The following is a 13505-nucleotide window of genomic DNA, read 5'->3' as shown; positions in this document are numbered from 1 at the left end:
ATTAGTGTACTCTTAACAGCTGCTAAGGAATAACTCTCTGGGTTTACACTGGGAGATGAGAAATGAAGTTTTGGACTTGTATTTAATAAACATTTAGTTTAAAGGAACAGTTGCCTCTAGATTTCATGTGGGACCACAGTGTTCACATGGGTGGTGGCTGAGGGTCTGTGCTGCTGTTAATGTCAACATAAATTCACTGATACCAGTTGACATTGTCAACTGCTGTGGAGAAAGAAGTGCTTTTCCCCCAGTAACTATGGAGTGCTTTACATAGTGAATTCTGCTGTCAGTGTAAATGAAAACACTTTTTGTTTTAATGAGTTATTTTAGACAATATAGTTTGGCAACTGGAGGGACAGTGTGGGCACTCTGCAAAAAGTGGTTCAGTTACGGATGCAGTGAAATTTTTGGTAGGTTACATGGTACTCCTGGACATGGCTTTTGGTTTGTCACAGCATGAAAGAAGGTGCAAATGTCCTGAGACACAATTTCCTCAGGAGCAGCACCAGCCCCTTTGTGTGCTCCTGGTCCCTTTGGGGCCTGAGTCAGAACCTGAAAAGTTGCTCTGAGGTCTGTTTCCTTTTCACCTGCATTAGGTAGGGACATGGCACACAGATGCTAGAAAACGTGTAGAAGACAGCAAGCAGGGAGGGCTGCACTAACAAGTTTTACTGAATTGCTCATTAAGCTACATACTAAAAAAAAAAAGCCCCAGCAGTAACCAAGTGGAAAGCAAGAACTTGGGTTATGTCATGAATTGTTAGGCAGGTATTAGGTTAATTATCAAACCGAATTGTTTTCATGCTGCTTTTATTCACATTGAGTAATAACTTGCTTTAGGAGTGGATTATCTGTGCTGGTTGTGTAGGTGTGAACTGAGGTGATGGCACCGAATTTGCCACTTACTGCTCCTTTGTAGAGCAAAGAGCTGAGCAGTGCTGCATACCTATCATGTATGCACTTGCTGCCTGCTCCTCTCTGCTCACGGGCTGAGGATGAGATCTGCTCAAAACTATTACCTTGAGGACTTTTATAGGTTTCATAGAAGAAAAGAGAAAAAAAAAAAAGCCTGTGGTAGAGCTAGGACATGTTTCTGCTATTCTTGTCAGTTGTTCCAGAAGCCATAGTTGCCAGGAGCTATTTATTAAGTCCTAATGCATGTATTCTTTTCTTTTCTTTTTTTTTTTTTTTCTAAAGACACTGGGATGAAAATTTGCATGCTGGGTGGTCAAAATTTATTGGTTTTATTTTTTCATATGCTGTGGTTTTAGAGCAGTCTTAATCATCTGAGCTGAAGTTGTGTGCAAGTGTGAGTTGGTAAAGCTGAGCACTGGGGCTGACAGGACTGTGAAGCCTCTCCCATGCCTGCCTTCCCTGCAGTTTCACAGTAATTAATTTTGTTTAGAGATGTTGGAAAACCTTATTTTATCAACTTCCCATTTTAGAGGTCTTTGCCGCAATTGGATTCTTAAATTACAGTGATTTGAAAATTTAGCATGCAAATGTCTAGAGAGAGATGCTACTGTGTGATGCTGGAATATATTTTGTTACCACACCATCTGATTAGGCTTTCTTTTTCTCATCCTTTTTGTAGAGTATAAAAATCCCTTACTAGTGACTGATAAATCTTTATTTCTTCTTCTGCAGAGATATCAGCATGAATAACATCACAAGGCTACCAGAAGATGCCTTCAAGAACTTCCCCTACTTGGAAGAGCTGTAAGTGTTTCATACATGTCAAAGGTTTTGCTCCAACATCATGTGGCTGTGTTGAGCTGTGAACAGAGAGAGCAATTATACTTTTAAAAATATAATCCTGTGCATGTTTGGAAACCGGAACAGTAATTCCACTTACAAGGGACTTTTTACGGTAATTATTTTAATCGTGGCTGGAGTGATGACACATACTAATTACAGTGTTATCCAAAGATAACACCAGAGGTGTGTAATTACCATTGTTTCTGAAGGAGCTACAGGATAGCTGTTGCACAAGTCCCATAAAGTAGATGTTTCATTTGCTGAACAGTTGGCTCCCATTGTCCTCGTGGGCTGCAGATGCAGTGCCCATCCCCACCTACACCTGGAGTTCCAGTTCTGTGGCACAGACCTTCTTGTTCTTCATTTCACTGGCAGGATTTTTTTCTCCACTTTCCCTTTTGCCACACTCTCTTCTTAGCTGTAATTTTTAGGTTTTACTTAGCTGATACTTGGACTTTTGAATCTTCTAGCTGCACTGAAGCTTGTGTGCTCACTGTTTGGCTGAACATAGTCCTAACTGAGAAATCTTTGCAGATTTCTTTCACACCATGGCCCTGAATTAGGTTGTGTCTCAGGGTCAATAAACAGGGAGGCAGCTTTGACATTCAGTTACTACTTTAATAAGTGCAATTATATGACAAGTGACTTCTGTGTGCCTTACTTTCCTTATCTGTGAAGAGAGGGTAAGGGTAAAGGTTCAGCCTTTGCCAGTGAGCTTTGAGAACTTACAGCACTGAACAGTAGGTAAGACAAAATCACTGCAGTTTGCTTTGCTTCTCCTGCATTTTCAGTGACAAAGTAGCATTTCTCATATTAAAGAGCATTTAAAATACAAAGTAAGGCTGTCTTTATTTGTGACTTTGGCAAGACTAGGACTGTGAATGCCATGTTGAGAGGTTTTTCAGTAGAGGCACCTTAGGGAAGAACAGGTCACTTCCCCAGAGACAAACCCTTAGGAGGTTAGAAGTGTTTGTTCTTCTGACTTTATGAATAAGGAAACGAGCGAGGAGTGAAAACCATTTGTAGAGGGCAAAAGGATAAATTAACTGTATAGCAAAACTGCAGATAAAGCCATGAACACTTTGACTGGTTATCTACTATAACTGATACAACCACCACACCTCACTGGAACTAAGATATGGAGAAATTAGTAAGAGACAGAATCATAGAATCAACCTGGTTGGAAAAGACCTCCAGGATCACCAAGTCCAACCCTACCATGGTCACCAGACCATGGCACTAAGTGCCACATCCAGTCTCAGCTTGAAAACCTCCAGGGATGGTGAATGCACCACCTCCCTGGGCAGCACATTCCTAATACACTTAAATAACTCAATTTTCCCTGGTTCTTTAGTGTTGACCCAAGTCAGTACAATTGTGAAGCACAGCTGAGCTTATTTATGTGAGATGAATTGCATGTGATATCTTATTTCATGCTTAACAGGTTCTGGTTTATTCCCTCTGATTTTAGGTATTTTTAAATTTGCAATATAGTCAAGAATGCTTCATGAAGGACAAGAGGTTTTCGGGTGGTGCAGTTGTAACTGACAGAACATAAGAAAGGCTCTATGTCACGAGTAGGTAATGGGGGAGAGAAAAAAATACAAGCAGCAGCCTAGGAAGGCTTGGTTGGCTCAGAATATGTACTAGCCAACATTCCCTGGATGCTTTATCCTCTGTGCTGCTGTATGTTTTGCCAGAGTAGATTTTTTTCCTACGATTCTTCATAGTCGCATTTGACACCACACGTTAAAAATTCTGTTTTCCCAACTTCAGATGACTGTGGGAGACTTCTTTTTTTTTTTTCCCCCAAGAAGTAATTAAGCAATAAAACCTAACTGGTGGGTGTGCATAGTGTGTAAGTTCCATAAACCCTGGGGTGTGTCAGGAGGTAAAGAGGAAAGGCAGAGCCTTCAGCCATCATCTGTTGTGGATTGCCTAAGAGCCTTTTGCTACGTGTACCTCAGTGTGCCCCTAAATTCCAGGTTTTCAGTTTGAAAAAACTAGGCTAGCATCAAGCTCAGAATTATGTATGAACACCCAGAAGCTTTAAATCATTCTTAGCATGCTTACTTGATACGTTAAAGCACCTTCTGGGAAAAACAAACCAGAAACACAAATCAAGTCCAGGTTCCCTTGTTTCACTTCTCGTTCTTCTTAGAGGGAATGTCACAAAGGAGATTCAAACAAAAACATCCTCCCTGCTTGGCAGAAATGACCAGCACCAGACAGTACATGTTTTTGCTTCATTCTGCCCCTTCCTTGTTCCCTATGGGACAGGGTACAAAAATCTTCCAGTCTTTATTTTTGCTGGTTGTGAACAGAAACACCCAAATGTGCTACTTCTCACTCTGCAACTGCAGTTTTTCCTCTCTACTCTAAGATGATTTTCAGACTTCCTTCCTGGCTTTTCTTTATCCTTGAACAGATCCAAATTCTGACTGCCAGGCACTAGCAAAATTGCTTTTTCAGCACACAAACCTGGGTGTCAGTCTCCACAGCAAATAAAAATAAAGAGCTAAAGCAAAGCTGTGTTGAAATCTGTGTTAGAAGTGACTTTTCTATCAAGTTCTCCGAGTAATTACATGCCTAAAGCAAATGACAATCCCACAGACTAATGGGGATGCAGTAAGTGCACACTCCAGTGTGGATTTGAGGAGGGCTCAGTCCGGGACACAGCCCCAGAGCATTTGAACTTCATGCCATACTTCAGCCCTGCCGTTGTCAAAAGTTCTGGCCACTTAGCCCCTGGCAGAGTTAGATAATTAATATTGCAAAATATGGCACAGGATGTAATTGGACGTAAATGGAGAGCAATTAGATGTGTTCTGTAGGCAACTGAGTTGCATGTCTGAAGAGACTGGGATGGAAAAATGCAGCAGGAACCACGAAAATGGGGATTGTCATTTCCTCAGCACAGTGAGTTCTTTGGTGGTCTGGAGAGACCTTGGAGGATTGTTTTCCCAATCCTAAGGTGAACATTAGTGAGAGGAGCAGAGGAGGAGCTGCCTCATGGATTCAAAGGTGCCTTCTGTGCCCTCAGGGGTGGTGAACCGGGTTCCTTGGGGATGCATCCCGAGCTGTTTTTAGAGGTGTGGGTTATCTGAGACACCTGCACACCCTCCAGGACACTGATGGGTGCTGACACCTGCCATGGCACTGCACTGGGCAGCACCCTCCAGGACACTGATGGGTGCTGATTCCTGCCATGGCACTGCACAGGGCACTGGCTCCCCAGCAAAGCATCACGTTTGCAGGTGTAATCTGAGGTGTTCTAACTGTGAGGCAGTGCTGTCCTAGCTGAGCATTGCAGCTTGACCGTGGGCAGAACGGGTTGTGTACCCTCACCCGCAGCCTCGTCACGCATGGCACTGCATAGCACACTTATCATGTGTCTGCAGGATCCCAGCACTATTTATAAAGGTTGTAAAAATTCTCCCTGTCTGTGTAACTGATACCCATCTGGAAGTAATTTGTGAATTACTGAAGCAGCTACGGTCGGAGTCGGTGAGGAGCAGACCACCGAGGGTTTTGCCTCAGCAGTTAATGATGTATATTTTCCAGAAAATGCTAATGTAAATAAGCTGCAGCCCTGAACATGATATGGAAACTAAAAATCCTGGAAGAACTTGACCATGGTTTTCTAACCATACCTTGAAATATTTATAGAGAGCTAGAAGAGGGAAATACACTTAGATAACTCAGTGTTTTTTAGAAAGCAGAAACCATTTGCCAGTGTGAATTTTTGACTAGAAGATCCAGGCTGTGTTATGTTTTGATGCACTTTTCAAAGGTGACAGTGCTTACTAAGAGATACCTAAAGTAGTCTGAAGGATTTAAATATCTGATTTCTGTTCTCTGTATTTGTGAATATCTGCAGGGTTGGGGCTGGATGATCTGTGAGGTCCATTCCAACCCCTAAATTCTATGATGTGGTTGTCTGAAAGGGAGTACTGGTCACTTCCCAACCTGTCAGCCTTGGGGCAGGGCTTAGGGAGGATGCTGTCCACTCTCCCACTCTTGTGGTTTTGAAGACCATATCATGCCTAGTAATACTGCAGATAATCCCTCCTGAAAGCACCAAGAGACAGGAGTGCTCCATTGCCTTCCAGCTGTGTACCAATGCCTAGATCTGTTGTTGAGGGCTGCTGTGTTTCTGTGTTTTGTTCTTCCATGGTATGAAAACCGTCTCTCATCTCTGACACTGTCTTCAGATACTGCTTTTTTATCAAGCAAAAGCAAAATTAGTATTAGGGATTTTATTTAATGGCTGGTTGAAAATGGTTATGGAAATAAAGTAATAAAAGGAGGATTTAGATCAATAAAAGCCTTTCCTTTTCTGAAATGCTAATGTGCTTTTTGAGAGATGCATACACAGCGAGCAAGAGACCGCACACATGCAACTGTAATTTTTCAAGACAAGAAAGAGTGCAACTGAGCATTTGCTTTACTAATTATATCCATGCTGATTACAACACTTAAGAGGTCTTGCTTAAATATCTCAGCATCCCCTCACTCCCTGCTCCTGGCCAGAGTCTCTGATCATGGCTTTTAATTGACAAAGTGTATTTTAGGAACATAAGGATTAATTAAAATGTATACTAGCAGTGAAAATGAGGTGGTTTTTGCCATAAGGTTGTCATCAGGAAGTATCTGCAAGGGAAGTGTCTAGAGTTATTTTCCCTCTGGACTGCAGCTGAGGATGACCACCTGGCTGAAATGGCACAGCTGCTTGTTTTTGTAGTGTCTGCTTCAGCATGTCATTTAGATTGTTCCCTTCCTCCTCATTTCTGCATCAGCACCAAGTTGTCTTATCCCTGGGGAGGGAGGGGAAGTATCTGTCTCTTTTATTACCTGGGTTTTACGAACAAAACACGTCCTGGAGTTAGGCCAAGGCTGAGCTGCTGGTTTGGGATGCCATGTCTTCCCTCAGCTGGGAGGATGTTTTCTGCCCTTCCATGGTCTTTTAAAGCAGTGTTTTCAAGGCAGTGTGTGAATGATGATGAGATGGTGCAAGTCCTTTCGTAAACATGAGTAGTCCCAGGGTTTGTAGTGGGAGGCTGGAGATGAAGGACTTGTTTGAGTAGTAAAGGTAAGGATGAATGTTGGTGAGAAAAGCTGTCCTGATGCCTCGTGGTAGCTGACATGTGGTAACTGAGCCCGTGGTTAAACACCCTCTTGTGAAACAGGCTGGCACGACTGGAGACATTCCCACCCCACTCTGTCCATCAGCAGTCTGAGGAAAGGGCTGAGAGCTGTTTCCAGCTGCTTTGTTCTGAAGGCAGCTAGTGCAGATATCCTCTGTTTGCTCTTTCAAAAATAGCCGTCTGACGTTGGGCTGGAGGCTGATGAGTGCCCTTCCCCATCTGCCAGCTCCGGATATTTGAACAGCTGGAGGAGGTAATTTCCTCAGTTGCTCCAGCATGAATTCCAAGAAGTTCTAAGGAAGAAAATGCAAGGTGTAGGTTTCATGTGTGCTAGCAAGGCAAGAGCCTAAGCTTCAACTTGACCAGTTGTTGCCTTGTGTGCACTGCAGCTTTAGAAAGTGCATCGGCATGTGGTAACTTGCACCTTCAAATTCTAGTCAAGACAAACCTTTAGGCAAAGACTCCCAAGTAGAATTAACCACAGTCAGCTAAGATATTTTTAAACATCACCTACTTGGTCTGCGCTCGACGCTAAACGATGTTTAAAAACATGTTGGCCAACTTGTGTTTAATTAGCGTTTTCTTATCTCTGCGAGTCCTAAATCAGTTTGATTCTGGATGAGTTTCAATCATGCTGGTACAAGAATATTTCTGCAGCTTAGAAGGTGCTTGTTCTGCTTAACAGTTGCATATTTTTCCTGTTTGTGGGGACAAATACTAGTAGGTTGAGTAAATTCCATTGTTTTTAGAAGAAAAGGAAGTTTCTTTCCAGTTTCTGTTTCTACATGTTCGTTTCCAAAGGTGACACAGTTGTGTATAAGGATCCCCATCATGCTGGTACAAGAATATTTCTGCAGCTTAGAAGGTGCTTGTTCTGCTTAACAGTTGCATATTTTTCCTGTTTGTGGGGACAAATACTAGTAGGTTGAGTAAATTCCATTGTTTTTAGAAGAAAAGGAAGTTTCTTTCCAGTTTCTGTTTCTACATGTTCGTTTCCAAAGGTGACACAGTTGTGTATAAGGATCCCCAAACTAGTTACTTTCCAGTTTCTGTTTCTACATGTTCATTTCCAAAGGTGACACGGTTGTGTATAAGGATCCCAAAACTAGTTATCCTGCTACAAGTACTTTTAGAGGGCCACAAAACTTTTTCCTTCTGCCTTTTTTTCGGGTTTCGGTGCTCAGCAGCATTTCCACATGCGCACACAGACAGGAGCTGGCTGAGCTACATGGCCTGGAGGCTGAACTTTGTGCTGCTGCACTTCAAGACCAGTCCTACCAGTCTGAATTTATTATCCTGCCTGAGCTGCCAGGTTGGGGCTGTCTGAAGGTATAAAGCAGATAAGAAAGTTCTGGAGGCTGAGCAGTAGGCTGAGAAGCTCTCAGGCTGGGTCTCCCCAGGTAGAGCTCCCCAAATGGTGCTCGTGTCATGCAGTTCTCCTCCTCTGGGTTTCAGAAATTGGAGTGTGGGACAAAAGATGTGTGAGCAAGCAGGTAGCCAGTTCCAGGTTTGGGGCACAAGAAGAGTCACATCAGGAATGTGTTTTACAAACTAGCACTGACCATGAAGTTCAGTATGACTTCGAGAAAGCTGTAAATGCTGGAAAGGGAAGGCTCAGGACAAGAAGTGCTGAATGGATTTGGTGCAGTTTCAGTGCTGGTTGTAGTTCCAGTCATCTTTTTTCAGTCCTGATGTGTACATACTCACGATTTTATAAACAGCAGTTGAGCTTGTATAATACTGAAACAACTGCAGGAAAAGGAGGCAAATGCATTTTCCATTAGCAGCAGCAGAATAAAGTATCCATTTAGCTTTGTTAAATCAGTGTGGAAGAACTGGGAGTGATCTCTAGGTTATTGATTGGCTGCCCAGCAGTGCAGGAGGCTCCAGCTGACAGAACTCCCAAAGTTTTGTTTGCTCATCACAGATAAGCGAGGCCAAGTTTAGTCTGAGGACACAGCTTCCATTTACCACCCTCCCCTCCTGCAGCCTGCCAGGGAGAGCATCCCTCCCTGCACAGGGGATGCAGCTAACCCTGCATCTTCCTCCAAGTGGCTGTACCTCTCCTGCAGAGCTTCCAACCTTGATGAAGAAATTGTAGTACAGCAATGTGCATCATCGGGTAAGAAAACCAGAATTTTGTTTCAAAGTGACTGCTGTTCTGGAATGGGTGGAAACTGAAGGTCTTAGGTTTGGGCACTGAATCCATGATGCTCAGCAAGTGTGTGTGAAGTGCTTTCAAAGCTTACCTCTATTGTAGGAGAATCTGAAGGCTCAAGTCTGCATGGGAAGCAAGGAGAACCCTGAAAAAGTGGATGTTAGGGTCAGGCGTGTAAGGATGACAGAATAGTTTGATGTAAGATAGCAAAAAGAGTAAAGAGATTGCAAAAATGCAAGTGAGGAAGGAGTGGAATGTTTTCCAGTGGGATGAGAATAGGTGGGTAAAAGTTGGAGAGCTAAAAGGAGATGTTGGGTGGGCAGAGAGGCCGTGATGGATGGTCTGTAAGCCATGTGGAAGGTTCAGACTTGACTAGACCTTGAATTAGGAGTTCTGGCTCTTACCAGAAAGCAGCCAGTGTGGCAATAAAAATAATAAATCAGGTGATGTGTTATGACATGTCAGGATTGCAGGCTGTATCACTACTTGAATTTTCAGGGAGGGAGTAAACTTACAGTTGGTCCATGGAAAAAGCAGCCGATGTATTGTGATCAGAGACAAAACAGATAAGGTTAGGAGGATCCCAGTACACCATCAAGAGAGAAAAAAACAATCCTAAAACCCACAGCAAAACCACTTTGTGTGTGAGCACAAGGCCTTCAGGAAGACATGAGGAGGTGACATTCTTTGCTCAAGTATCCTGAGGTTCACTACTATTTGGGATGCCAGACAAGCAGAGAAGTTTCCAAGAAGTTTGTATTGCTTCCTGTCATAATGAGAGTGATGGTTTTAATTGTTACAGACAAAAATGTGTCCCTGGGACATCCTCCCTGATTTTTGGAGTGACACCAGTGATTACCTTGGCATGGTTCCCATGCAGCCTGGTTGCCAGACTCACAATTGCAGAAGTTTTAATTTCCCCAAAGAGGGAAAGCAATTTTAGATGCTTTCAACAGAGTTTCAGTGCAAGAAGCTAAGCTTGCTGTGTACTCTGGGAATGAGATACCATGGAAGGTTAGTCCTCAGCCAGATTATATCCCGATGCCTGTAATAACAAGGTGTTCTCTACATCTGGAGATCATTTACTGTGTTACTTAAAATAATAATTAGAGGGTATTGCTCACCTCCATGTGACAGGCTAGGAGAATGTTTTGTCCTCTGTATGTTCTACTCATCCTGCTATGCTGCAGTTGGTTCTGTCTATGAGTTAGTCTAAAGTTGCAGAAAAATTTGCAGGAAAACCTGACTGGATGATTTCAGTGATGTCTCAATGCAGAGCTCTCTGTCCACCCTCCCAGCTGCTGCAGAGGGAAGCGTGTTGTGAGCAGAGTGTGGTAAGTTGGGCTTTGCCTGCTGGAGAGCTGCAGTTGGAACCCCTTCAGGAGCAGCTCCCCAAGGCTAGGACGGGAATGATAAATGTATATTTGGCAAACTCATTAGCAAAGCCTTTGCACACTTGGCGAGTCGTATCCTGTTTCCTGGAGTGCTGCCAGATGAGGAGAAACAGAAATGTAATGGATTGCAAGGGGGTTTTGGTTTGGTTTTTTTTCTCTGTTGGTTGCAAAAAAAAGGCTGAATAAACAGGAGTTGCCTTGAGCTAGGCCAAGTTTTGCTATTTGGAGTCACTCAAGCCTTGCTCAAGCTCAGCTGTATTTTGTTTCCAGTGCTCTTTAAGTTGTTGTTAGTGACACTCAGTGAGGTTGGGGAAGGCTATTCAACTGGGTTTTGTTCAGCTTTTTTAAAGCTGAACTAATAATCCGCAGCCTCTTGGGGAGGGGGAGCAGTTCCAGCAGATGCCTGACAAGTCTCACACCCACCAGGCATGGGGAACCTTGGCTGAGCTGCAGCCAGAGCCTGACACACATTCACCAGGGCTGCCACTCCTTGGATTGTGTGCTGCTCGTGTTTATGTGCAAAATAATGTGCTGTTACAGCCTCAGTTAAATCTTATTTTGCTGTTTTTAACATGTGCTGAAACAAACGTGTTTCACAGGTCACTGTGTCTCAGCTGTGGAGACCCAGCAGGTTTCATCAATACTTGTTTTCTGTTTGCCATGAGCTGCTTGGGAACTTGGTAAAAAGAAAGCCATGAAATAATTGCAAACCTCCCTTCATGTCCCCCCAGATAAAGTCAATAAAGTTGATTTCAACAGCTACTGACAACAAAATGAATTTCAGGGGAATGTTCACTTGCCACCTGGAATCTTTCATTAATGCTGCAAATTCAAAGTGTTTGAAAAATCATGTCCCAGCTCTGAAATTCTGAGGTCATACAGACAGGAGATTTCAAGAATAAGCATATATAGATTCTTTTTATTTTTCTCCTGGTTTCAGAGCTGTTTGGTTATACACAAGCCACACAGACAAACTTTCCTCAGCAGTCAGGAAGCTGCACATGAGCCAGCAGTGTGCTCAGGGGGCCAAGAAGGCCAATGGCATCCTGGGCTGGAGCAGGAACAGTGTGGTCAGCAGGACCAGGAGGTGATTCTGCCCCTGCACTCGGTGCTGGTGAGGCCACACCTTGAATCCTGTGCTCAGCTCTGGGCCCTCAGCTCAGGAGGGACATTGAGGGGCTGGAGCAGGTCCAGAGCAGAGCAACGAGGCTGGGGAAGGGACTGGAGCACCAGTGCCATGAGGAGAGGCTGAGGGAGCTGGGGGTGTTCAGCCTGGAGAAGAGGAGGCTCAGGGGAGACCTCATCACCCTCTGCAACTCCCTGACAGGAGGTTGGAGTCAGGTGGGGGTTGGTCTCTTCTCCCAGGCAACCAGCAGCAGGACAAGAGGGCACAGACTCAAGCTCTGCCAGGGGAGGGTTAGGTTGGATATTAGGAAGAGATTTTTGACAGAGAGAGTGCTCAGGCATTGGAATGTGCTGCCCAGGGAGGTGGGGGATTCACCATCCCTGGAGGGTTTCAAGCTGAGACTGGATGTGGCACTTAGTGCCATGGGCTAGTGACCATGGTAGGGCTGGACTGGATGATCTTGGAGGTCTCTTCCAACCTGGTTGATCCTATGATATGGGAGGTTTTAAGCATGTCTGTAATGATGTCAGAGCCACAGCTATGGCAGTTAGGGTGTGTGTGAAAATACCAGGACTAAATACCAAAACCTACCTCAACAAGCAATAGTAACAGTTTTTTAAGACTAACATCTGCTGCTGGCACCTTCCTGTTCATGAGACGTTGTCCTCTTCTCCTTTGCTTTATAAATAAAACCATTTCCCTTTGAGAAATGAATTTGATAAACATAAGTAGCATCCTCTCTATCAGGCAGCATTTTATTAAGTGATTAATACAGTTGCAGGCAGATTTGTGTAGGCATTAAGTGCTTTGGGTGATGTCTTTTATGTAGGTAGAGACTGAGATAAAAATGTAATAACGCTGCTCTGTCCTGGCAAGTTGATACTTTAGATGTTGCTCTTGTTATTTCCTTCATTTACTTCTTGGGAATAATATTTTCCCCTTAGTGTCTCTGCCCTGTAAGAGCAGAGGTGGGTTTTGATGCTCTGTAACCTTTGTTAAAGCATTGGGTTTTAATTGTCAATACTGATTGGATTGTACATAGGATTTCCATGGATGATTTCATTGCACAGCCTTTTCCAACACTGCTTTGGCTTAGTTTGGATGTGAAACCATGTCTGAGAGCAAATACTTTGGCTGAAATTATAGCATCTTCTGGCAGTTATGGATTACCAGGTGTTCTGCATTATTGTCTTTACCCTTCATAATGTACAACCCTTAGCAGCTCAGCAAAGGCTGTCCTGGACCACACAGGGTCTGGTCAGGGGAGAGGTAAAAAGGTTGAAGGAAAGCAAAAAGGAGTGGGGGAAGGAGGAATGAGCTGTTTGGAAGCAGCTGTTTTGGCTGCTGTTTCTGCTTTCCTGCTTTGTTCTGCAGCATTTCCTGTATTTATTACTTTTAATATCACAGTGGTTTGCACAATTTACTTTGTGTTTGTGTCTAGCTGTGCAAGTTTGAAACCACCACATCTTGAGAGAGAGTGAGAATGGCTGAGAATCCTGTTCCTTTTCTCCCTCCCCAAAACAGTTTTCTTTCCTGAAGAGTTCCTCCAAATAGCTGACCAAAGAGATGAAATATTGCCCAGATTATGTCTTGCTCCTATCAGCAGGTGTCTTGTCAGTAGGGTTGGACTTGATGACCTTGGAGGTCTTTTCCAATCCAGTTGATTCTATGATTCTGTTTGTACTTCATAGTACCTGAAGAAAATTGCTGTACAGATTACAACTCTGTGGGTCCCAGAGCAGAGCAGTGCTGAAAGCTGGAGGATATGTAAACAGATGGCAAATGCCCTTCTCACACCTAGTACCATAAAAAAATTCTTCATCATTCTAGGGTGTCTTTTTTCTAGCACGTTTGCAGAAGAATATCCATGAGGCTGAGTGATGCATCCTTGTTGTAAAAATGTGCCATGTTTAAATAACTGT

At 43.6% G+C, this 13505-nt stretch overlaps 1 protein-coding gene across 1 annotated transcript in view; it reads left to right on the top strand.

Moving 5' to 3' along the window:
- Window positions 1–1647: 1647 nt before the first annotated feature.
- The window catches only part of LGR4 (leucine-rich repeat containing G protein-coupled receptor 4), a gene marked incomplete at both ends in the record, with an annotated part of 32654 nt that continues 20796 nt past the window's right edge, over window positions 1648–13505 (top strand). Inside the window, one exon of the mRNA XM_009080283.1 lies at window positions 1648–1719. Within this exon, the coding sequence (XP_009078531.1) occupies window positions 1648–1719 (72 nt within the window). The remainder of the gene's footprint in view (window positions 1720–13505) is intronic.

This window comes from Acanthisitta chloris, unplaced genomic scaffold (assembly GCF_000695815.1).
Source record: "Acanthisitta chloris isolate BGI_N310 unplaced genomic scaffold, ASM69581v1 scaffold16818, whole genome shotgun sequence".
NCBI lineage: Eukaryota > Metazoa > Chordata > Aves > Passeriformes > Acanthisittidae > Acanthisitta > Acanthisitta chloris.
This window is presented reverse-complemented; position numbering and strand designations above follow the sequence as displayed.